This window comes from Rhopilema esculentum, chromosome 21 (assembly GCF_057945365.1).
Source record: "Rhopilema esculentum isolate cy_ngs chromosome 21, ASM5794536v1, whole genome shotgun sequence".
In the NCBI taxonomy this organism is placed as follows: Eukaryota; Metazoa; Cnidaria; class Scyphozoa; order Rhizostomeae; family Rhizostomatidae; genus Rhopilema; species Rhopilema esculentum.
Window position 1 is genome coordinate 7,241,634 of NC_142835.1, and position 27,044 is coordinate 7,268,677.

Here is a 27,044-nt window from a genome sequence, read left to right on the forward strand (position 1 = left end):
GCAATGCAAGGACCGAGATACCGGAGGGCCCCCCAAAAAACTTAAGTAGTATAAATAAAGTAATTTTATCTCGTAAAATATGGCTGTTTTACACTTTTTTATCAGGGCTGCCCCCCCCCCTCCCCCAACAAAAAGTTGTATCTTGGTCTTTGTACACAGGCGTGATTTCATCGCATTGCCCATTTTATAACCATTACGCAGGCATTTTTGTGAAGCCTCGTTTAGAGGCAGATTTAGTTTGCGGAAAGAACAAAAAGGCCTAGGTAGCAACTGTTTAATTGGCGGGAGACTCAATACTTTCACAGCGACTACGAAATGGCCTGAAGTAACATCCTTTTTTATCAGTGGAGTGAGGAAAACTTTGCAAAAATGAGGCTACGTCGCTTTCTACTTAGATATTACCCGCCAGGTAAGTAAAATAGTAACAAGATAGATGGCATCATGTTACTATTTTTGGAAGTAAACGAAATAGAAAAGAAAATTCGATGTTTGTAGTTCTTAAATAACTTCTTGCTTCCTTCACAGCTTAGCAGATTTATAATTAAAACCCGAGAAACGTGAATACAAATTAGAAATTACGATGACGGTGCAATGTAGTTCTGAAAACGAGGGCTGGTTGTGTTTACTTGTTTTTTAGGATTCTTTCATAATATAGGCAGACCTGTAAATTGAGTTTCAAAACTATGTTTCAGTTTTGAAAATGAGTGAGTTTTTTGAAAAGAAAGGGTCGTCATAGGAGGGGTCTTGTAGAACATTCCTGACCGCCACACAAGCAAAGCAAAGTAGGGTCACAGGGCGTAGCCCCAGAAACTTTTCCTTTGCCATGACCTCTAGTTCTTCAGAAACACTTTTTTAGCAGTGACTGCAGAAGTGGCAGGGGGATCGACGGGGCTTTGTTTTTCGCCACTTTATTATGTTTTTATTGAAAAAGAATTTATAACAGTATAAATCATGAAATAATTTAATCTGGTGCATTTGCGCTGCGCAATTGATTGCAAAAGTGCATAGCACTGTGGACCAGAAATGCAGAGGAAGGAATGTATGTATGAGCAAGCAGAGCTTCATAGTGTAACTGATATCCCAAATAGTCGCAATAGAGCTAACCTGCTATTCATGTAGGCTTGCCAATAAATTCGCTGTTATCTAGTCATCTTATTATCTAGTCGCTGTTATCGTGCCAACATGCCTTGTTAAGAAAGAGAGATTTTGCTAGGATTTGAAATAAAAATTGAATGAATTAAATAAACCAAGAAGTTTGTTGCAAAATGCATGAGAATCCTGCTTCGATGCATGTGAGCGTGAGAAAGGACCAAAATGGGTGTGTCTCGCGCAAAATGTGTGTGACTTGGTAGGTCTGTATAGGTACGAAATCGGTGAGAACCCTTTCTTGGTATCAACATTTGCAGGTGCACGTGCTATCATATTTAATAATTTCTTCATGCATCTTTATGTAACTTAGCTTTGATTAAAGGCAACACTTTAATGAATTTGCAGTAGGTTGAGGGATTTGTGGGAGTCATTCCTTTCCCTTTTTTAAGACGCAAAGCATTTTCATTCTTGGTTATAAGAGAGGTAAACCATATTATTCTTTATTTTCACAATAAAAAGCTTGTTTAAACCATGGAGGTCTTGATTTTTAATAACAATTCTGAAATAGAGACACTTTTCTTTGAGGATCTCTTGGATTTGTGGCTATTTTTTTAGACTCAAATTGTGAACATAAACATTTTTTTGTAAAGAACACTAACCTCCTGCTTATTACAACCTTCCTTGTTCAAGGTTTTTAGTAATGATTCTAGTAATGACTCCTCTTGGATCTCTTCTGGATTTGGGGTTATTGATTCAGACAAACGTTGTAAGCTTAACCCTGGTTTTGGAAAGAGCTCTAACATCCTGCTTATTCCTCTAATCTTCCTTATTCAAGACCCTTGAGTAGTATTTATTGTGATTTTCTTAGTTATCACATTTTCCTGCTTATAGGAAAATGTAGAGAGATGGTGATTGGGTTCTATCTTTGCTTCCATTGTAAGGTGTAAATATAATTTCTGCTAAATTGTAGTATAGGGTCACAGTATTAAAAATATAACTCGAGAACTTTTCTCAAAGGTAACAGTCATGAAATAACTATATATAAAACCTAGAATTTCTGCAATATTCCTGTCTGACTTGTATATTTCTTTAGGTTCAGGTCTAGGCTAAAAAGCTAATAAACATTAGAGTTTTCAACTTGTTTAGACATAAGGGCAGCAAGGTCAGACCAAGTCTCACATATTTTGTGTGAGAAACACACATTTCAGTCTTTATTGCACATGTGAAGCAGAATTCTCAGGCATTCTGCTTCAAAACCCCTCTTTTTTAACGAGACGTAGCAGTAATAATATAACTAGAACTAGATGACTAGATAACAGCAAAGCTGCACGGGTTCAGTGATGTTACATTGATCAGGCAGCTGGTTCGATATGTTTGTTTCTGCCTTGCCTACATGAATAGCAGCTCTATTGCGACTGCAGCTATGACTATAAATTGGTTTGAAATATATATCAAAAGCATAATCTCCCTTTAAGTTAGAGTTTCACTATAGCAGATTGTTATCAGAATGGGGCAGAGCAGAGTAACTCCAGAGTGATATTTCTTGATCACATACTGTTGTAAATTCTTTCTCAATGAAAGCTGTATTAAATGGTGAAAGCAACCCTGAATATTTAGAGATAAAGAATAGTGTCAAAGCATATCCATCCAAGTGCTACTTCAATGTAATCAAATGAAATCTAAATACGAAAATATTAGGCTGATTTTTTCATTGGGTACAAACTCCAAAAGCCAGCCCATTTTCTCAAAAATTGCCTTTGTTCACTAATGATCAAATTCTTTAAAAATAAAAAATAATAAGAAATTGCTAGATTTCAAAATGGAGTATATTGGACCCCCTGGAGAGTATATTTGTGATTCCTGCTCAAAAAAGGCGTTTCTGAAGAACTAGAGGGCATGACAAGAAGAGTTTATGGGGCTATGCACCTGGAGCTGCTTTTGACTATTGTGACAGTCAGGATTTATTCTGGATTGGCCCCTGACCCTAAAAATCCCATGGCAGACAAAACATTTTCCCTACCTTCATTCACAAAATTCACTAATTTTCGAAACAGAAACTTGCAGGTCTGCAAAATTTTACCTGCCTTGGAATCTTTTATGTTGGAAATGCAGGTGTAAATGGCTTGAAACGTTGAACAATTTAATTTTGAAATCTCTGGAAAATTGATAAAATAAAATTGAAAAAAAGAATTGGTTTGATATTTCCAACCATTATGCACTGGGTGACAAATTTATAAACTGTTTCCACAAATTTAAAATTTTTAAAATTTATATAGAGCAAGAACTGTATCCACATGTATAGAAGGAATTATCAATACTTCTTTAATTGAGTCTTTGATTATTTCTTTAATTCAATTATGATTTAATTGTGTCTTTAAAGAAAACTTCAGTCTTCAAGTTTTTAGTGACTTCAAACTAGAACCTGTATTTTAAGTCCACTGTGGAAATATTCATAGACACTTTTAGATAAAAATGGTTCATTTATTACATTAACTAGAGTAACCAAAATTGAGTTTTTTATCTCCCAGTGATGATCTCTAAGAAATATTATCTAAATACATTATTTTTATTCTTGATACAATTTTCAATTTCTGCAGGTATTATCCTTGAATATGAACAGTCAAAGACATTGAAAACAAAGTCAATTGACCTTTTGGATTTGAAACCAGAGTAAGTTGAATACATCTAACTGAAAAATATACCAGAGTAGATCAGTTCGGGCTATCAGCATGAAAGTGCTTTTAAAACTTGTGAAATTTATGCCATGTTTCTAACCTAGCTTAATCTTGATAATACAGAGCTTCAAGAATACACCTAAAACAGTGTTCTCTTTTCACTGCTTTGAATAAGGAAGGGTATTAATGATGAAAGAATAATAAAGAAGGTACAAACTTTTTATCTAAAAGAACATTTTGTTTTAAACTGGTAGTTGTTAGTATGGATCAATGTTGAATCAAAGCCAGCCAATTCTAAGACTATGGGTGTCAAGATGTGTGGGATGGTGTTGATTTGAGATAGAATAACCCTGTGTTCATTTTTTACTTTGTAAATGTTTTTAGCATTCCTCACCTCATCAAATATTTGATACAGTGCCTTTATTTGCAAAATTTTGCAGTGAAACAAATATCTTGCTAAGCAAATGTTTTTATGTTTAGAGCATATATTCAGTTGTTTATAATTCTTTTGTGTAAGGTCTGATGTTGATGCAATCCTTGATGATATTGTTGCAAAGGAGCCGTTGGTGACACCATCGAAAATGGAGCAAGTTAGAAAGCTCATCTTGCGTATCCTTTCTCCTTTCAGTTGAATATTTATTGTGAATTTTTGCCTCATGACAAAGAGAATAGATATGCTTCTCTGGTTGGGGTTTTCCTTTTACTCTGATTCCTTTTTGTCTGTCCATGATTTTATACAGAAGCAAATCCTGGAATATTTTTGCTTTCTTTTCACCTACAATCTGAAAGGTCTCCTGGTTGTGGTGGTATTAATGTTCACTGCTTTGTTCAGACCCTGTGTCTGAAACTGTGTCTGACTCTGTGTTTGACCCTGTGTTTGACCCTGTGTCAACTCTATGTTTGACCCTGTGTCTGAAACTGTGTTTGACCCTGTGTCTGAACCTATGTTTGACCCTATGTTTGACCTGTGTCTGACCTTATGTTAATGAATCAGCTCCACAATACAATCAGTCGATAAACTCAAAATTTCATGTTTTCGATTGAAATTGCTATAGCAAGACATTACTAGATTTATGCCCCCCCCCCAAAAAAAATCATTTCTGAGTTCTTTTCAAAATATTGCAACAGTTTCTTTAAAAATGATGATTAGATTGAAGTAATTACTTATTAAATTTTAATTCAATCCTTTGAAGTTGCTATTTGAAAAAGAGAGGTTTTTTGCTTATAATTCTATGGCATAAATAAGTATATTAACACTTTGCATCAAAACTAATTCTATTACCCCTCAATTAAATTATTTTATTGAATTACCAAAGCCCTAAAATATAAATGCATTTAAATTCCAAGGCGTTTTCTTAGCTTCTTTTTTGTTTTCGATAATGCTCTCTGCAACATTATTTTCTATATCAAGCCTTCTGTATATTTTTTTAAATTTGCAAATTGAACTCAGCACACAAATACACGCTCAATTTTAAAGTCCTCATTGACAGTTTGGGGGCGCAGATTCACCTGTTAGGAGCACTTGGGAAGTCTTAATGGAATTTTGGAATCTATGGTTTGTTTCAATTTTGAAATTCGAATGTGATTTCCTTGATTCAACCAAGGGTTACAAGAAAAGCTAAGTCAACAAGACAGTAGAAAGTTCTACCTATTCAAGGTAGGTGCCATTTTTGTTCATCGTCTCATGATCAAATTTTCTGTGTTTTGTACTTGATGTTTGTAAATCCAGATTAACAAAGTTATGGTTTAATGAACATTTTGACAAACCAAAAAGGGTTCAAATTCTGATAAAGTTTACTCGAATTCTTTGGATTTTGGATCTTGCGTGCGTCTATTTCTCATGAAAGGCCATATATTTGTGCATAGATCAAAAGGGTATAGATATATGTTAGCAATTAGATTGGAAACCTTCTGATAGATGCTTTTGATGGGATGCTTATTCAGGCAAGTATTTTTCACAATCTACCTGTTGTTCATAATCCATGTGCTTCCTATTCGTTCTAGCAGCAATTTGATTTTTGCACTACTTTGGCTCAACTTGTTGCACATTTTTGCACTTCTTTATTCGACTTTCCTAATCATTACTTTTTTGTGCAATTCTACCCTTACATGTTCACATTCCTCTTGCTTTCAGGTTCTACGTGCTCATATTCTCCCACTTACAAATGTAGCATTCAACAAATCTGGTTCCAGGTGAGTTATTCGATAGAAACTTTATGTTTATACTTTACTCCCAAATGTTGCTGTTATTTCTACTTTTTTGAGCTACTGCTGCCTTTCTTTGCTATTCAAAAGTTTATTGTATAATATAACGTTTTCTTTTGCGATTTATACATTCGCTGACTATCTTTTTAGAACAAAAGATGTTATGATATTTTACCCATAATATAAAGCTGAATAGAGTGCTGTCTTTTTACACTAAAAATTCCGATTGTAAATTCATTGCTGTTTGGTAATTTTTAATATTATTTTGAAACTATGCTTGTTGAAATAGGTGTTCTTTGCTGATAACATTTATTAAGACATCTTCATAGCAATCGTGCCTTAAATTTCCCTTTTAAAAGTTGATTTTTTTATGTTGCTCTTTGGCTTCTTTTCTTATGTTTGTGAAAATTCTTTGTGGTTTTCTTTCCCCTAGCTTTATAACTGGCAGCTACGACCGAACTTGCAAAATATGGGACACTGCCTCTGGGGAGGAGCTTCACACTCTGGAGGGCCACAAGAACGTGGTTTACGCCGTCGCTTACAACAATCCTTATGGGTGAGTGCCTCGTTTTCAAAGTAGCTAATGGATGCCTCTCTTGCTTGTATCCTCAATGCAAGTATTTAAATGATAAATACACAGTTTTTCTTAGAATACTTTTGAATTTGAGTTTGATTCAACATAAATGAATTGAAGACCTTAATTACACAATGCTGGCTTACTTATGCCGTCGGATTGTTTTGAAATTGTTAAAGACAAAATGGCATCATTTTCCTTTGAGCCACACGATACCTGATTCTTTGCCCTGCATAGTGCGGGCAGAGGTGGATCCAGAGCAAATTTGAAGGAAAGGCATTTGGTAGTGGGGGCGCTGAAAAATTTTCGGAAATTGGTGACGAGTGTACGCTGTATACAACAATTTCAGATCCCTAACCACTGACAGAAGGCTCTCTATTCACTTTGTTAGGGAATTATCACAATATTTGTTGTATACTTCGAGGTACTCCTTGAAGTAAATTAACCGCTAAGTCTCATTCTTCAAAAGAGGCACCCAGTTTCCAAAAAAGGGGCGCCAGACTTGCTTTAATTCGTTGAGGGAGAGGCAACTGTCCCTAGTTGCCCCCCTTAAATCCGCCATTGAGTGCGGGCATAAATTTACTGTGCCATAAGACTCTAGGACCTATACCATTCTTTCTCTCTCTAAAAGAAGATTCGAAAGCGATACTGCATCGAGCCTATGCAGTCACACAAAACAGAATGGGATGGGGACCTTTAGAATGGGCATTTTCACTCCGTAAAACGGGTCCGAAATAAGGCCAGATTATTGCGATGTCGTGTAATTGTAACTACCCTTTTACCAGATATGGAATATAGTTCCTCAGTGGGTGGATCCGGTTTCGTGTGACTAAGGACCTAGTTTGAATTCCAACGAAGAAACCATGCTCATTGCTGTTTTTAGGACAATGTAAAGTTAGAATGCCGTGTAGATCTGGAGATGGACCCTGTCTTTGAGGACAGATCTGTTCTAATAGCTGATTCAAGCCAGTCTACAACAGCATAAAAATGCTCTTCTGCTTGAATCCGAACAATTTGCACTTTTTGCGAGAAACAGGACTGGCTTGATGAGTTGGAGCTAAATATACCGGAAGTAGCCAGCTGAATCCACTGCCGTGTAAACAATGGAGTGTGTAGTATAAGTCCCCTTGTGCGTAAAGTCCCCCAAATAGGGAGAATTCTTTTCTATTTACAATAAGCCAGATATGAGAAGTAGCTCTCTAGTTTCAAAAGGCCGTGTTTACACTTTGAAATTAAACCCAGGTTAATGTAGCCCGGGTCGAACCCACTTTACCTTTCGTCCAAATACATTATGGACGTAGATCTAAGTTCGAACCGGGCTAACTTGGGCACGTATGCGTGTTTTACACTGTTGAGGGTTAATTTGAAATGTCGTTGGAGATGGAATCTCGCTAACAAATTTTTTGTTGAAAATATTCATGTATATCCTTCTTGCCTTTTTAAAAAAAGGCTTTTGCTAGGAGCATTAAAAAGTGAGATTGGATGCTAGAAGCCGATAAGCCGTGTAGCTTAGTGTTTAAAAATGAGGTCGAGTAGGAGATAAGAGGTTTCGCTCTGAACAACAAGATAACAGATTTCGCCCTGAAAATGAAGATAAAAGATTTCGCTCTAGAATATGCAAAACTTCGACCATCTTTATGATGTGAAAGGAGTGTGTGTAAAGTCGGAAATGTCGATGACAGTGACTGAGAGGGATTTGGTTGTGAGAGGGGCTTATCTTAAAGGGACAAAAAAGAAATTTCCTCCGGAGATGTGACATCGTTTTCATTGTCATCACCTTGCTGACTTGCTCCATTCTGCTCAACCTTGTCGCGAGCTAGTGTCCTATCTTTGAGTATTTCGGCAAACTTGTTCACGAATTTGCAAGTTTACCGTCCCTTTCATCGATCTTCGTCAATTTTTTCGCCCTTCATCGTTAATACTTTGACGTTGTCTGGAGTGGACGAATGTAGAAATGAAATGATTGTTCGACGCGTCCTTTTATATAGAATAGCATTGCACACGCACGAGATCAAACTAACCCGGGTTCGTCCCAATTCGTGTAGTCGAGCCTACCTATCGAAGGTGGGCTAGATTAAAGCCTGATTTCCACTAGGTCAATTCTTTCGCGCGAATCGAATAAATAGTCGTAGTGATAGAGTCGGACCGTGATCTACTTTCTGCCAATCGAAATTTGAGAACATGACACCACGCATGCTCATGTTGGCAAAAATCCGATTCGCACGAAAAGATTCGCCTAGTGGAAATCAGCCTTAACACGGGTCGGATTGGGCTTGTTGCCTTCACACTGATGAAAACGAATGTGGATTACTTTTACGCGGGATGTACATGAGTTAAATTTGAAATGTAAACAGGGCTACACATCCCCTTGTCTATAAGGTCTACAAGGTAGTGAATTCAGCTGGCTTCCTCCAGTATTGTCTTGTTAATTTATTAGTTCGCAGAAATTATTGCATTGACTATAAAGTTACAAAAAGTACACCATTTCCAGTCTCAACCTTTAAATAACTTTCGCCAACTCTGCAAAACTTGCGAAAAACTAAACAGATTTGCAACACTTGCTATATATTCGAATTTCCCGCCCTTGCTTCATCTCTTTAAATGTCCCCCGTTCCTTTCCACGTCTCATTGAAGTTACTTCCCGCACGTTCTTTTACACCACGCATCGCAAATTGCAAAAAAGTCTAATTAGGTCCACCCTAGTGATGACGCTTGAAAATCAGTCCACCCTCGTGAGTTACCTTTCATGAGAGTAAACCCCTCCTAAGAAACCATCGTTCCTTTTTCCCTAAGAAACAATCGCGAAAGCTACCGATAAAAATCGATAACAATAGAGATAAATTAAGTTTTACGGTGTATCAATAGCTCCTTATCAAAAGATTTGAGCAAATAGTAAATATGAATTGATTTAACTTATCGCTGTTCACATAAAGAGAACCTGTGTAAAATAGGAACGTCTGATATTGAAAACTTATCTTAGATATGCATCTGGTGTGTTTAATACTTATCCTAGCAATAATTCTGGCAGAAAATTTTTTTTTGCCATTACAGGTGATCTTTAACTATTGTCCCCTTAACGGCAGATTATCTGTATTGTTTTTTCAGCGATAAAATCGCCACCGGGTCATTCGATAAAACTGCAAAGGTAGGTTCCCTTGTATTTCCGTCCCTTTTGCAGCTCTCTATATTGCATTCTTCTCATATCACTCAGGAGAGTTACCAGACAGAAAATTGTAAAACAACAAATCAAATTCTCCATTCTTCTAATTGTTCGTATCTGCAAATGCCACACAATCATCTAGTCATCGAAATATCACATAATAAATTCCAAATGCAATTCAAAGTTCATTTCATTAAGCAACACACTTAAAACGTGAATATTAAAGATCTATTTACTCAAACCCGTCTATTGTCATAAGAACAAAGAAGTGATATATCATGAAAGAATGTTCATGAAGTGTTTCCAGGATACCGAGATAAACCTAAAAGTTCTCGAGCCCAGTTTCCTATTACATACGTTAGTGTTGTACATATAGTTCTTAGTATTACACAATCTGAATTTCAAAAATCTTGAATAGTAGTGAGAGAACAAAGCTACAAGAATAAAATAGAAAACTTACGTAAAAGGGAAAAGGGGAGACACGGCAGCTTATAATTGAAGGTGAGTTTTTTTAGGAGAGATGAAATAGAGGTTTTCAGAATTCATTAGTATGGAATGAAACAGAGAGCTTGGTTGTATAAACGTACCATGACAACTAAGCATGTGTTTTTCCTTTGCAGTGTTTTGCGATTTAGGCCAATTTTTTTCGAGATTACTTGCCATTTTTACTTCCACATCCTTTAGTTCACAAGCTTTATCTTGACTCCCATCCACCACTCCATCCAAAACCTCCATGGCCCCTATCTGCTGCACCACGCTGAACAGCATAACAGTCTATCTTTCTCCCCTTTTCAGCTTTGGAATTCTGAAACTGGAAAATGCTATCATACATTCAGGGGACATACGTCAGAAATCGTACGTATGCATATCTGATTGTTTGAATGTTTTCTTCGCCTTTAAGAATGCTGATATGTCAGAAACACCGTTATGTTCAGAAATGCTTCTTATTAACGCTGTGCTTTTGTTTCTACCTAGAATTCAAAGGTAGTTTTTAAGACACTTAAAAGCTGTGCTTATCGAGCAGTGTCCTGTTCCTTCCTCTCGATATAACCACATCTCGTGATTCCTACGCCTGGAAAAACGGAGAGTTTGCGACTCCCCTCACTCTAGGTGAAAGTTTGATTACGTCAGTGATTCGAAACACAGACCCTTGGATCTGTAGTCCGTCTTCTAACCTCTGAGCAATCCTCTCACCTGCTGTTGACTTTGTTATGGCCTAATAAGAAGTACGCTCAAGAGGAGATTGCTGCTACATGATTTCAATTATCTAGACCTGTAAAACATATTCCACAAATCTAACCACTTTTCTAGATTAATCAAAATTTAATTATGGGTAAGCCTATCGCATACTAGTGCAAAAGCTAACACGTTGTGTGTTTATTTTATATCGCAGACAGCAAATTTTATGGCTTATTCTCTTCAGTCCCTTGTCGCAGAAAAACAAAAAACCAATTGCTTGTGACAAAAACACAGTCAGTAAATTTTGTTATGACATTAAATGGGTCTATTTTCTGCCTTTAGATTATATATGCTGACGAGAATATACACCAGCCACTCTTGTATGCATGTGTGCAAGTTACTCGCTGGTTTCCAATGTTTTCAAAATTTATCTCATTGTATAGGTGTGTCTCTCCTTCAATTTGCAAAGTACGGTTATTGCAACTGGAAGCATGGATCACACTGCAAAACTGTGGGATTTGCAAAAAGGAGTTGAATTGTGTACACTCTCTGTAGGTTTCTTCTTTATCTCTTCTGTACTTTAATGAGTATTTAGCTTGCTCCTCACTGCCTTATTGATAAATAAAATCAATCTTGTCCATCTATTCATAAATAATTGATCTATTGAATAAGGAATGGCCTTATTTAAACTCCTTTCTTTATTCCTTGACTCGATTTGCTTATTCGCTTTTCTAAAACCCGACTTGAACCTTTTTGTTCTCGTCTGTAAACAGTGACAAATGCTGAAATTTAAAATTACGGTTAGGTCTTTACAAAACACAGAGGTAGTAAAAAATGTGCGAAATTGAGAAAATATCGATTCAACATCAGAATAGAATGGTGTAACATTCCTATTAATCCTCAACGTTTAACGAAGATTTAAATGGCTATTGATCAATGTATCTTAGAAAAAGTAAAATTCATCATGTTGTTACTATTTATCTTGGATTTAGCTTCACCTTATTTGACAAGTATGATTTTGTCTTTATTCATCTGTTTTTGAGATTTCATCTTTTCAAAGCTCAATAAATTTTACTCAACGACGAATTGTGATATCTCATTAGACTTTTATCACGTTGATTATTTACTTTTTAATTTCGTCCTGTAGGGGCATTCTGCTGAAATAATTTGCGCGTCCTTCAATACAGTGGGTGATCAATTGTTAACTGGCTCATTCGACCACACTGTGAGCATTTGGGATGTGCGAAGTGGAAGGCTAGTATCTGCTTTATTAAGTTTCTCTTAAATTAAACCTATAAATTTCTAACTAGTTACTAAACACAGTATACACTTGATAAGTGAAACCCAGGACTTGTAGAGTTTTTGCTATCTGATCCTTATCAGATTTCAAGAAGTAAGACCCCGGATAATAACGCGTGCTTTCAAATATATATAATATGCCATGAGAACCCGAAGCACTGAGTTGCTTGCTCTGGTGGTGGAATAATTTAAGAGAGGATGAGTTTGTAGTTACTTAATGTTGCACAAAGAAAATCAAAGATTTGTTCTAGTGATGTTGTAGATTATGAAATATGCATTTCGTGAAAGCCCACATTTTTGTACATTTAAGCTTTTTTGTCTTTAAAAGTAAATTTTTCTCCCTGGGTGCCGTCCTAAAAAGTTAGAAATGGGGGCTGTACTGTAGGGAACGTCTAGAAGCCACACCTAATACCACACCCACGGTCTAACCCTGTACACTCACATTTGTGTTTTTGTTTTTAGTTTGTATACGAAATCATTCAAGCTAATCACCGAAATTGCTCATTCATTGAAAATCAATAGCATGATTAAGGACACATTGAAAAGGCTCAGCCACCCACCCCCCCCCCCCTCCCTTAAATCTCTTCTAATTTTGACAAGGTGGCTGAGTCCACTGAGCGTCCTATCCACGACACTACAGATTTCCCTCTAAGCTGCAAAATGAACTCCTTGAAAGTATTTAAATTTGGGTCATCAATGAAAACTCACTAAATTTGAAGATGGCACGAAATTCTGGAAATATAGCATACTGAAGCACTTTTCGTCCGACACTCTTCAGAGTTTAAACGTCGGATAATGACCGGAAGAAAGCAGAACATTCATATCGAGATACTGAACGAAATTAACATGAGAGGAAAAAAGACGCATTTGATTGGTCCTTTCGTTTTCTAAGAGGGGAATAAATGGAGAAGAGGGGTGATATTTATGAAGAGTTCTCCAGCTTGACAAGCGATTTCTTTCTTGAGTTTCTGGTTCTAAGGACATTTCTTAGCCGTCTGTCTATTTTGTTTTTGAAAATGTAACCTTGCAAGATTCTTACCTCATGCAAATTTCCCATTTCAGGAGAATTCACACGCTGATTGGCCATAGAGGAGAAATTTCAAATGCACAGTTCAACTTTGACTGTTCTCTCATAGTCTCCGGCTCGATGGTAAAGAAGTTGTACTCATCTTTTTTTGTCTTTTGGGAATGTGTATCTGATACAGTGCATCCTAGTTTATCCCAACACCTTTGAATGTGAGATGAGCCGTTCGGTTAAGCCAAGTGTTTGATGCTTAGGGATGAAATTTCGGTTAGGAAAAATCACACAAAAGACACGAGAAAGAGTCAAAAATATAATTTACTTATCAGTAGTACTAATGGCATAAAATATAGAAATAGAACTTTAATATAACAACTTAATTCTTATATCTATTTAAAAATGAGTCGATGGTTGTTTTTCTCGGCTACTTTCACGTCTCTCGGCTGGAAGTTTACGCAAGGAAAGAATACAAACTCATTTGTATGTTTTTGTAACTGGATGGATTCATTTTAGGGCTCGAATATAATTGGAGGTGAGCTTAAATTTGTGTTTTGTAAAATGAAAATATGTTCGGGTATAAAATATAACGCCTAAAACGGTGTTCGGATAAACAATGTTCGCATAACTGAGTTTAGAATAAACGAGGGTGCACTGAACTCTAAAGCCCTGAGTTTTCCCTAAATGTAGAGTATGCGTTTGAGGCTAGTAATAAGGCTTCATTATACCAACTGCGCACACTTTTCCGCAAGCACAGCTTTGCGGGCATTAGTGGCTAAATATGAAATAATACAGAATATTATTCTTGCTTCTTCGTCGCCAACAAAACAAAACTTTTCGGTAGAAGAGTTGGAAGTTTCCACTTAAGTGGCATTATTCCCCTTAACCTTCCCCTGTTAAATTAGTTAGAGATACTAAACCCCATTTTTAGCATTTTAGCAAAGGATGTATGATGACCTAATGTCATCAATCGCCATCAATTCCTATCTCAAAGATTAATTCAACAAAAAAGAATCAAGAAACAGTAAACCTCCTTTAGGTTAACTTTTAGAGATCTACCTTAACCCAGAGATAACACATCTGCAGGAAAATCTTTTGCAGTCAATCAATTTTTCGTTCCCTCTTTTTTAATGGAGTTCATTTGCATAACGGTAGAGTGATTATTGTCTCAAAATTTAATGTCAGAGCTAATCTCGGAGCATTCGCTTTACCTGTCCTCCAAGAAAATTATGATTCTTTTTGTCACTGTCGCTCTTAGTAATTTATTCTTATGAAATAAAGTACTTCTCTATCGAGGAATAATTTAGAGTACAAGGTGTAATATCAATTTCTATAAACTAACTTTCTTTTTGCTGAAGTTAAGAAAGTGTCATATTCTGCAAAATCAAGAGCTTTTTCTGTCACGCAAAACTTGCTGTGAAATAGGAGTTACATGACCTGTAAAGGCTGCCATTTTTGCCGTGGTCATTGAGTTCGTCTGATTTCTTTTTCAGGACAAGACATGCAAAATCTGGGACACATCGAGTGGAAAATGTATAGGAACTTTACGGTAAGGATGCCAGAGTTATAGCAAACCATTTGAGGGATAATCGCGAGCATCCTTCTGCGATTTTGATTTGTTAAGCCACTCGCCATAGCAGATATTGCAGTTTCGTTGTTCTTGAAAAATAGGTTCATATCTTACGATAAAAGCCGTGATTTCAGATTTATTTCGGATCTTTTTTAAAATCGTGATTTTTTGTGTGTAAAAATAATGTATAATGATAATGATGATTATGATGCCACTGTATTTAGGACAAAAATGGAGCCTGAAAACATGTTTATTTTTAATATCACTCTGAACTATTTTGATGAAATTAATGTTTCCTAATATTGGTCATCTAAAACAAATCAAGAGAAAAGAGGGCAGGGATACATGACAATTTCCTGTCATTCTCTGTTCTTTATCAGTCCCTTTATGACCAGGTGGTAGTGTATTCTCTTATAGAAGCTTGTCTTATAGAAGAGTTTAAGCACCGGTCTGAGCTCCCTTGTACTTTGCTTTTTAGTGGCCATGATGATGAAGTACTCGATGTGTGCTTCGACTATACCGGGCAATACATTGTCACTGGCTCAGCTGATGGTTCAGCCAGAGTTTACAATGCTGTCACGCATCAGTGCATCTGTAAGCTAGAAGGTCACGAAGGAGAAATATCAAAGGTGGGATATTTCAGTTAAACGTTGTCGTGAATAACCAATTTCTAAATTTTGGTCTTATGTAGCATGTTTTTCAGCAGATGCAATAAATGAATAAATAAATAAACCCATCAACCAACCACTAAAGCCAGTCAACCAATCACTTCAACCAATCGTTCAATCAACAATCAATCAGTCAATAAAAATTTTATCAGTGTGTCCAAATATCTAGCTTACAAGCTAATTTGGGACAAGTTTTTTTAAAATTTTGAGAAACCTAAAAGAATTGGGCTCGAAGACCGAAACTCAAATATGTTAAGCAAGGGCAAGAAAACAAGAAAGATCAGGAATTCGTGTCAAAATTGTTTTCATGGTTTCCAAAGATAATGGGCAAAATAATCAATTGAAAGTTAGCCTTTGTGGTCAAAGGAAGTATTTTTAACGATGGAAGCCGATTAATGATGGGAATTTGTTGACATTGCTCAAAAAAGTTTAAGAAGAGCAAGTTACGAGTTTATGCTTAGCTAACAGAAGAGATTCATGATAATGTTTAAGGTAAAAAATAATGTTCAGTCCAAGGGAGGTAAATTCGGAGACCCATCATAAGATAAGCTGCCATATTCCGCTGAATAGGACATATTGTCTGTCAAATTTTTTTTCGGGCGAAGTGAAAATGCGCAAGATTCACAGTTGAAATCAAAGCTCGTTATGGGTTCCATTAATTGTGTAAACTATCTCGTTTGTTATAGCTTTCTACTTAGGATGTTTCTAGATTTGATAGCTAATTAATTGAATGACGTCAAAATTTGGAATTGACGTCAATATGACGTGAAAGGATAGATGAAACTCAATACTTCCTAAAGCGTTTTCAGAACACACGTAAATGCAAAGAATTATGCATGAACAACTAAAAACAATCTCGTTATCGTAACAACCTCGTTAAATGCTGTTTTCTCGCTTTTCCTTTTGTATTTTTCTTATTAGAAGTCATACGTAATGACTATCATATCTGACAGAAATGCGTCGATAAAACTGTTAGAGGTATAGAGATGGCACACTGGTAAGGGTCACGGACTCTAGCCTCTGTAATTCCAGGCGCAGGTATTGTGAGGTTTGGTCCATTCTAAAAGAAAGACAGGGACACTGCCTGTTAAGCATAGCTTCTTAGTGTCTTAAAACTACCTTCGGGTGCTCGGTAGAAGCAAGTTACTGTCACTAGTTTTCAAATGCAAATAAAGTTTTAAAGTTGCCAGTTGACAATGTTGCAAAATCACAAGGTTTTTATCTTTGTAATGCAAAAGCATAAAACGACAGTTAAAGGGAACAATTACGTCAAAATATTGTAAGTCGCACAACATAGAGATCGAAATTAACAAAGTACAGCTGAATCGAATAACATGAATTGAATAATTTCTTAAGGAGCCAAAGCATGATTTTTCACTCAACACAAGACATATCACAGAATATAATAACAGACAATAGATATGCAATCCATTAAATGTTGCTTACACGACTCAGTCACTGCAGTCAGTCATACCCATTTCGAAAGTGACACGCCCTAATTTGTATATGCACTTTCTGGTTTGTACCTTTGTTTGTACTTTCAGATAGTTACGTGCCCCATCTGTCATGCGTCATATAAACCTTTTTACCAATGTGTTTGTAACTGATCCCTTACCTGAACACAATTACAGAGTTATTCACTCCACGATGTCTTCTAACAGAAAACTACATTTAGGACAAAACATACCAATGTTATTTTCAAAGCCATCCATCAAAATCAAAGCAAAATTTGGTAATTGTTATTGGAATTCAAACTTAAACGAAATCTTAGTGAAACAAATCAACTATTAAATCGCTTTTTGAAATGTTTTATCTTGCTAGAAATCAAAGCTTCTTTCTTCTATTGAATTAAATTCTTTCTAACATCAGCAAGCGGTATATCATTTAAGCCTGTTTCTACTGCAGCAAACGCTAGGAGGACTACCAAAATTGTTCCTTGTTTTATTTCCTTTGCGTTTTAAACTCTGTCAGCTGCATGCACTCGTCTCATATGAAGATCCCAAGATTTTTATCGTGAGATATTTACAAACAATGCAATGCAGCTTTGTCTATCAGATTTATGTTGTTTTCGAAAGTGGCTTGTTTCCATTTGTTCCTGTATGGAAATATTTTTCTACATATGATTAGTGTATGACATTTTGCCACAGGTTGGTCTTCCAGGTTTCTTTAAGATTGTTGATCTAATAATATTATTAACCGAGAAGAGGTTGTTGATCTTTTGGGCGTTTTTTTATTCTCAGGCAACTGAAGAGGATACTGTGTTTGTTATCATAGGAATAATAATGTTTTTGGCAATAAGATCCGATCTCAGTGGAATCTATTACGCAACCTTATCGAATTTTCCAGTATATGCCGTCTTGGTAATGCTTTGATGCAGAATGAATTTGTCTTGATTCACATAAATGAAGTCTGGTCATTCTTCCTTCGTAAAATATAATTAAAATGCCAAAAAAGTATCCAGTTCGTGTTGATCTGACCTTTTGATTTCCTTTTCGATTAAAGTAAATCCCACGCACTAAACATTGTGGATGAATAAACCCACAGGGTGAATTTTTGGAAGTAGGACCCCACCAATAAGAATCCTTTCAGATTGAAAAAAATAGATTTTTTGGTTTGCAGATCGCTAGAAAATTGAAAATGAACCATCAATACCCTATTAATTTTTTCAATTTATTTCAAGAAATTGGCAATGTTGAAAACTCTACTTTTATCGACTTGTCTGAGATTTTTTTACTTTAGTTTTGTTATCCCCCTGAAATCATTGAAGGTTTTCATCCAAGAGTATCCAAAGTTTATCGTTTTCTGGAAAATTCTCATTTTGTTTTCAGCCGCCATTAGGGTGGAAGGAGGGGGGGGGGGGTATTCATACAACATGGTAGGCCATAATTTTTCTCGTAAACCTTTCCTACAGCAACTTTTATCCCGTGAAGCGAGAAAGAAGGCAATATTTGCACAATCCAGTAACTAAGAAAAAACAATATAACTATACGTTGCCCAAAAGTGTACCTGAAAAATGACTTTTGCCTTCAGTGGCCAGTTAAAACAGGGTTGAATTTCTACCTTAATGAGAATCATAACCTTCAGAATCATATTTGTTAATGATATCATACATAATAAGATATTGCATTTCATAAGAAGACAAGCTGCAAATTACAACAAAACTGGATTTTTACTCATGCTTACTTGTCATAAATAAGTCGTTGTACTGAAACCTATTCTGATCTCATTTTGAATATTCCTCTGTTGCTTTTTTGAAAAAGGAAGATTATTTGTAAAAAATCTCAAAGTCAATCTTGCAACATGACCATGATCAATTTTCGTCATATTGGTACTCAATTTTTTGTTAAAACTTCAAAGATTGAATAAGGTTTTCATTTGATACTAAATTCATTGCTGTAGGTACTGAATTACGGAAATTATTTCTATTGGCTTTAATGGCCGCAACTTTGCACATTTGCATTTTCTGACCAGAGTTAGCGTACACCTGAAATCTTCGAAGTGAATCTTTCTTATCAAACTCTTCATTTATGTAAATTATGAAAAAAGTTTGTAATGGTTCCTCGGCTTGAGTAAGTGGCGCTGTCGACGTCCGAAGGTTGATAATTAGAAGCTGTTTTTAGTCCAAACAGAGTCTTTTTTCTTCATGATCGTTTAGGTCAACTTTTAATAGCTCAAATCTGACATTGTATGCATTTGATCTTCACCTGTTAGTTAGTGAAGTGGTTAACTTGATCATAAAGTGAGAAATCAGAGAGAGAAGGAATTAGATTGAGATGAAAAACTTTTACTAGCTATAGCTGAAAGGTGCACTAGCATTGCTACATGGGGAGGAAGACTTCAGTGGGTGCACTAAGAGCCACTGCAAAGAGCCAGTTAGTCCTACCCAACTTTTTTCTACCTAAGTTTTTCAAATTATGATCGGTTCAGGTTGAAGAAGGCTTTGTATTGACGGTTGAAATTTATTTCTTGTTTCTGATCTTGCTAGCATTCTTTGTAACCATTTTCTTTTACAGGCGATTTTCAACCCACAAGGTAACAGAATTCTTACTGCTGGAAGTGACAAAACGGCTCGGCTATGGGACCCTTTCACTGGTGAATGCGTCCAGGTAAAATTTCAAAATTTCTAAACTCAAACTCACCTCAATAACCTGCAGACTCAACGAGAACCTCGTGCCATTTTTTGAACAGGCCTAAATTTTTTCAGTTGCACTTACACTTTCAAGTGTTTCTCCACTGCAGTATTTTATCTTTCAATCTTTAATGTAAACATATCATTAATAAGCATATTTTATATGTTTCAAATTAGATTTTTTTATTCAAAACTGCAATAGATTCCGCCTAGGATAAGTCTGATACAAAGCACGCCTATTGTACAAGGAAGAAAAGATCGAGCATACAATACCGCTTATAAACAATGTGTTAAAATAATTAACGAGGAACATCTTCGTGATATAGTATATCTTTGCTATCATATCACTGGTTCCGTTGCATTTGACATATGACGGTAGCAAGTTGCTTTTGACATATGACGGTAGCAAGTTGCTTTTGACATATGACGGTAGCAAGTTGCTTTTGACATATGACGGTAGCAAGTTGCTTTTGACACGGTTGAATCGAATCCTATAGTATATTACCTGATATTTTACAGTTTTTACATATATTTGACTAATGCCTTTCATTGCAAGGAGTATTGACTAATGGTAAGGTAGTTCAGCTTTTTTTAAGGATTGTTTTTCTGCAATTAGCTATACTCATAAAGTATCGAGACCTTATAGCCCAAAAGATGTTTCTTCACCCTACAAGAATCACAGTCACAGTGTAAGCACGTGTAATGACAGAGTTTGACCACTTAAATGTCTGTTAAATGGGCCTTTGCAAAAAAAGTCTTCTTGGAGCATAGATATTTGATTTAACACGCCTATTGTTCGACTTATTCTACGAATTTCTAGCAATGACTAAGCTACTATTTTTAGCCTATTTTCAGCTACTATTAAAAGTAACTGAACAGGGGGTGCTTGGGAGGAGCTTAGAGTTATAAAGAACCTTTTCCTGCAAATCTACAATTTCTGCTAGAAGTCTTGGGACACTAAAGTTTGACATTTAGTGTGAATCCAGCCAACCCTTCTTCCTTTTGTTGGTTTTCAATAAAATGACGTAGGACATTAAGATTAAGAATTGTGCTTTTGTGTGACTTGTATGATATTCGTCTAAGCTATCAACACGATTATTGGCAGAAGGTGAGCAGAAGTAGAAGAATTTGGGATGATAGCGAGAAATAAGCAAACAGGACCCGAGCTTTTGGCTGTTCCAAGTAATGTTGGCAGAGATTGACCTTCGCTTAGCGTTGTTAATCGAAAATATCGCTTGCTTATGTGATATCGAAATACACTCATTTTTTACAAGCAACAAAGGTCGATGTTGAATACTCCAGTTTCTTAATGTTCTGGAAATTTCAATACTCACTGTTTCTTAAGAGTTTCTTAATTATGATGTCATGAATGATGTTATGAAATTTTCGTGACCCTTTTTTCACGTCTTGATTTCTAGGCCATCAGGTCAATCATGTTCTTGGATTTTACAAAATTTCATTGTTCTCAGTTTTATCACGATTTAATAGTTGCTTAATTTTTTTGCTTCGAGTACTGAAGTTTCTTAATTTTTTCTGACTGTCCAGTACTCGTTTCTTATAGCCAGTTTCTTATTTAAAAAAATGAGTGTACTGTTCTCTGCCCCTCAATCTACGGGTGTTTTGCTGCCAACTTGAGATTTACACCATTATTTTGCAATGCTATTTATATGTCACATTTAAATTGACACATTCGATCAGTTTGCGTAGGCCCAAAAAGAGCAGAAAGGAAATCATAAAAATGTTTGGCTGTTGAGAAAATCGAATCTTCTCCTCAGAACCTGCTTCGTGTCAGCTGACCCCGTAGCGCTACGAATTTCCAGGGCATCTGTCATCTGTTAGTGCGAATTCAAATTAGACTGGGGATCAAAATTCAGCTGAAAAGCTGAATCCTCAGTTATTTTTTCTCTAAGTAAGAAGATGATATAGAATTCACCAAATTTTCACACCAGTATTTTGACGGTTTAATTATTCTTGTGATTTCTATAGACTTTAATTTTGCATATCAGAAGCTGGATGACAGCATTGATTTCTAGAATTATGGGTTGTCTTGGGGAAGGTTCTGAAATAAAGGAAAGAAGTATAAGAAGCTCTCAGCCACCCTGCATAAAGAACCCGGCTGAAGAATTAAGAGAGCCCGAGAAAGAGTAGTTGAGACCGTAAAAGAATCTATGCCATTGGCGTGCAGCATTGGTGTAGCGAATGAAAAACGTTTAGGGGGGGGGGGGGGGCTTGATATGGATTTTGCTCGATTATGGTTGCCTCATAGAGATAGAACATATGATAATTGTTGCCTGATTAGGGGGGCTGTAGCCCTCCCAGCCCCTATGTCTCCTACGTCCAAGGCTTTCAGGACAACTTTAGATATTTCTATATACCGATGAAGATACATTCTTAAGAAAACAAAATTCGATGCCATACGGGCTGAGCTATGTTAGCTAATGTTTGATACTATATATGACAGAATGTCCTTTTTGAAACCCAAATCCTTACCGTTGAAGATCCTTTACCGTTTTTCCATACCGTTGTAGATCCTTGAAGGGCACACAGACGAGATATTCAGCTGTGCTTTCAATTACGAGGGAGATATTATCTTGACAGGTAAGATCTTGTATTTTTCTGCCATAGATTTTGTCAGCTGACCTGGCTGTAGGCGATTTGATTTCTAAAAAATCCGTTTTTATGCAAACATCCTGTCAATTGTCCTGTCTTCCCGCTAATGCAAGTTTATAAATAATTTCGGAAATTATGCTTCAACTTTCTTGCATCCAGTTTCCTTTCTTCCTGTGCATCCTAAATCCTCTTCTCTTCACTTTGCAAGCCAGATCACCTTAACTGCTATCGTCACGTGTGCATGCCAGTTATTCATGGACAAATTCCTCCTTTTCTATTGTTACGCAACCATTGATTTGCAAAGGCGTGATTATTCACCATGAGACACTTCCCCTTTGCGATATGTATTTTGAGTGCATAGGTTTTGCACCATTTATTCTTTTGTTTGATCTGTAGATTTCCAGTATGCAACATTTGCAATTATTTTTCTTTCCTCTGCAAGATAACCTTCATGTTCAAAAATGAGAAGATTTTTGATATATTTTTGGTTTTGCAATTCTTTCAATATTTCATTATTTCCAATAAAGCAGTGAATCTTAATTTATTGTTTGTCTGCATTGGTGCAATAAGATATACTTTGTTATTGCTTGATCCTATAACAAAAATAAGATCATTAGCCTATTTCGATTATACAGGCTGAAGCGTAACACGATTGAAAACAGGATTTTTGCTGCGATTTCTTTTCAAGCCTTGTTGTAATCACTCATTTTATTCCCTGTCCTTATTGTTTTTTGGAATACAGTTTCTGACTGCCTTGACACTGCACTTCAGCCTTTCGTCCTTGTATATTTGCCATTTGCTTAGAAGTTCTACTTTTCATAACTACAAGGCTGTTAAAAGTTACCTTATTGCTGCTATTGACCATATCAGTGGCGGAAATTCGTTTTGCGGCACTTTCTCTTCCCCCCACAATTCATTTTGCGGCACTTGCCCTACCCCCACAATTCATTTTGCGGCACTTGCCCCCCCCCCCCCCACACTTGTAACAGGATATTTCTTATATTGTATAACCTCGGTTTCATTTGTACCTCGTTTAGTTTTATGTCAATCATTAATTAATCTATTGTATGCCGTTAGTATAAATATCATGAGATTTTGTAAATAAGGGCTTTTTGATTTGCACGATAACAAGAATGTAAGCAAAGAACAAGATCTTATTTCTTCGTTTCTCACATGAAATCCTCTCGCATAAATCTGCGCAATACAGCGTAAGACCTTTACAAAAGTGGTGTAGGACCCGAAATCGTGCGTGCCTTCACAAAAGTGTAGGATCCGTTTAAACAACACAACAATGACATCGCCGGAAGAAGTTCTTGGAATCGTCAAAGGACTCGCTGATGTTGTTCGTGACCACCATAATTCATCAAAAGAAGTTACGAATCAGACTCAGCAGCAGATCCAAGACCTTTCGCATGCCGTTGCTGACCTTTCGCTCTCCATTCGTGCCCGCGATGCCTCGCCTCACCAATCTATTCGCTTACCTCCTCTCAGCCTGCCACAATTCACGGGAGCTGAACCGATCGACCATTTCGCCGAGCAGTTAACCCAAGTTTTGGCAACATCTGGGGTTTCTCCACGCCTCTGGCTCACCTACCTTAAACAACAAAGCCAGAAAGACTCTCGTGCCTTCGATATAATCTGCGCCTTCGAAACCTCCAACGCCACAAAATTCACTTCAAAAACTACGCCTGATGAGTTTCGTACCCTCTACGATCAATGTCTTCAAAATTTATGCCGCCAACGTGGAATTCCGAAAGAGGAACAGCTTCGTCAACTCTTGGCCGTTTATTACTCTATGCGCCAACAACCTCAAGAATCTGTATCAAATTTTGCCCACCGATTCCTCGAAACCCAACACTCTTTGGAAAAACTTCTCCCAGGAATCCACACCTCTCCAGATGGCCAGCAGCTAGAGCTGATACACGCCTTTGTCATGAAGCTTCACCCACCCATTGCCAAGGATCTCTTGAGCCGAGGTGAACCTTTCAAATCCCTTCCTGCTATCATCGAAGCCGCCAAACGCCATGAATCTGTTCTGCCTTCTACGGACCCTTTTCCTAAGGCGCTCTTCGCTGAACCAAACAAAACACCTCTTGGATCAGGTATGAAGAATTTTTCAAGCTCCTCATTGCCTTCGCAAATCTGTAGAAACTTTAACAAATTTTCTCATTCGTATTGTCAATTACCTGGCAATAACTGTAGATTTAAACGCTTGCACAAATGCTTGAAATGTAATAAATTTGCCTGTAAAGAGATTTATCATGAGCAGCATAATACTTCTCCTGTTACTCAGGCATCTACAACTCCTTGTCATAGAAATTTTGTTCGCCATACTCCTAAAGTTTCAGCTCATACAGCTGCCTCTAATTCACATGAGTCGGTTTTACTTAGTTCAGTAAAGCAAATTGTTAACGATTCTCTTGTTGATTTGCGCCAAGAACTCACTACCAGCATTAAAAGGGAAGTGGAAAAGTGTCTTCCACAACCCTCGGGTACCCCTTTTTCTGCCTCGGCAGACTCTTCGCAAGATCCTCTTTTCGGCATGCCAGCCATCACAGCTTTGCCCACCAAGTCCACAATTTCGGCTATCGATCTTGCGAATAAAAACATTCTGTGGACAAAGGTTTCTTCTGCGGGTGTGTCCTTACCCTTGCCTCTCGACAGTTGCTGTTCTGTTTCGCTGGTGAGTCAAAAACACGCCGATACCGTGGCGAAATATAATTCGAATTTTAAATTCACCAAATTAGAACAGCACATCCCTGTCTCGGTAGCTGGACCATGCTCAGCCCTTCGGGCAGTTGGTACCATGCAAGTCCCCATAGTCTGGGAAAACGGTAGGTCGACCACTTTTACAATGCTGGTAGTTCCTAACCTCACATGGCCTATTTTGTTTGGTCAAAATCATCTACGCCAAACAGATGCTATTATTCGTTCTCGTGAACTTACTGTGTATTTTGCTAATAAGGCCATGGATTTTGAAGTTAAGTGTTATGATTCGAACCCCGCACTTGCTTTTCCTAGTTTAGATTTCTCTAGGCCAGGATCTATTGCTAATGTCACATGTTTGCTTACCGCGAAGCCTACGCTTACCGGCTCGCCGAACAAGGTTTACTTAGAACGCGGGTTCAATCTTGTAACTGTCTGTTTTTTCATTGCAGCCTCATTAGTAAGCTCACCCCTTTTTTCCGGCCCTTTATGGTTAGAGGGTAACCGATTTTCACCAGGTCTTGAAACCCTTAGTGGCCCCATAGACCTACATTCTGTAGACAACTCTTTTTTTCCTGGTGAAACCCCGCCACCCTTTCTTACTGCTAATCGCCCCACCCATCCTAAGTGTCGCCCTAGTCGCCCTATTCCTCCAGCTGACCAGTATTGCATGGGCGCCTTGTTCTCTGCAGGTGATAATAGCGTACCAAGCGCAGCTAATCCTATTTGCTTTCAGGCGCATATTTTAATCCGTTCTACAAAGGGTAAGGCGTTGCTTCCTAGCAACATTTCATTAGGCTCCATTAGAACGCCTCTTGCAGATGACATTCAAGTAATGGAATGCGCAATTAAGCATACTGCTAATTTGGTTTCTGATAGGTGTTATGCAGCGCTTGCCGCCAACAACTCTATGCCTGACATTCCTGTCACTCAAAATAGTGCCTCCGCCATTCATTCATCGCGAAATGATTCAACCTTGTTGGCAGATTTTTTAGATCGCAATCTCTCAGATCACGAACACGCATTACCTCCTACGGATGACCCCCATTTCGATCCTTCTTCTGAGATGTTTTTTACTGAGCTCTGCAATGCGCTACGTATAGACACGCCCTCTTATGCTCACGTGCCACAAGACATTATGTCTAAGTTTAAAGGTTTGCTCAAACGATTCCCTCGCGCCTTTTATTTACCAAATTCTCCTTTATCACCGATCAATGGATTTCATCATAACATTGATACATATCGGCACATATATCTTATCCTTAAATATTGATATGTACGAGAAATATACTAACCTTTAACAAGCTTGTAATCACAATTGTATCGCGTAATTATCATAAAAAAAAAAAATTCTCACTGTATTCGCATTTTTTTCGTTAGGAGGGGCAGGCTGTAACAGGATATTTCTTATATTGTATAACCTCGGTTTCATTTGTACCTCGTTTAGTTTTATGTCAATCATTAATTAATCTATTGTATGCCGTTAGTATAAATATCATGAGATTTTGTAAATAAGGGCTTTTTGATTTGCACGATAACAAGAATGTAAGCAAAGAACAAGATCTTATTTCTTCGTTTCTCACATGAAATCCTCTCGCATAAGTCTGCGCAATACAGCGTAAGACCTTTACACACTCAGCAATTTCCGCCACTGGACCATACTTTAATGAAGGGGAATGTGAGATACATAGAAGTGTTTTAGAACGCGTGATTCTCTATTTACAGGGCCTTGCATTTAAATGTAAATTTTTTTGGATCGAATGTAGCAATAGTATCTTATTAATGATATGAGCCTCATTTTGTAACAGTGTATTCATTTTAAAAAATACCCCCCCCCCCCTGGGTAAACGGAAGTCAGTGCCAATGTATATGATTTTTGTCTTTTCCAGGGAGCAAAGATAACACGTGTAGAATTTGGAGATAGCCACTGTCAGCCACGCCGAATACGATGTAATATTTTCCTATGCTACAGATTATAGATAGAACGTGAAGGTCAGTCCGTTCTGGTATAGACGTTCTCGTCCTTGATTTGATCGCAAAGTTACCCTGAAGTCATTTGTTCCTAATTGACTGTTGTCGAAGTTCTTGTTTGTCTACAATGAATTTTGTATTCAAGATTAGTTTTTATTGCTCTAAAGAATATAAAGTTCTTTCACAACCAA

At 37.0% G+C, this 27,044-nt stretch overlaps 1 protein-coding gene across 1 annotated transcript; it reads left to right on the forward strand.

Annotated features, from left to right (window-relative positions):
* The first annotated feature begins 242 nt into the window (after window positions 1–242).
* Window positions 243–27,044, forward strand: LOC135684919 (uncharacterized). The gene is made up of 16 exons (XM_065200622.2): window positions 243–409; window positions 3,687–3,759; window positions 4,282–4,373; window positions 5,369–5,421; window positions 5,899–5,957; window positions 6,403–6,525; window positions 9,649–9,688; window positions 10,499–10,558; window positions 11,326–11,433; window positions 12,030–12,136; window positions 13,244–13,331; window positions 14,693–14,748; window positions 15,248–15,398; window positions 19,451–19,543; window positions 22,095–22,164; window positions 26,772–27,044. The coding sequence occupies exons 1-16, from the start codon at window positions 370–372 to the stop codon at window positions 26,804–26,806; spliced, it is 1,248 nt and encodes a 415-aa protein (XP_065056694.1). The 5' UTR covers window positions 243–369; the 3' UTR covers window positions 26,807–27,044.

Bases quoted from the DNA above. Each gene is read 5' to 3' on its own strand.
- LOC135684919 (XM_065200622.2), top strand. From the start codon at position 370: ATGAGGCTACGTCGCTTTCTACTTAGATATTACCCGCCAG. The intron at 5,422-5,898 runs GTAGGTGCCATT...TCTTGCTTTCAG, and splicing joins GAAAGTTCTACCTATTCAAG to GTTCTACGTGCTCATATTCT. The intron at 19,544-22,094 runs GTAAAATTTCAA...ATACCGTTGTAG, and splicing joins TCACTGGTGAATGCGTCCAG to ATCCTTGAAGGGCACACAGA.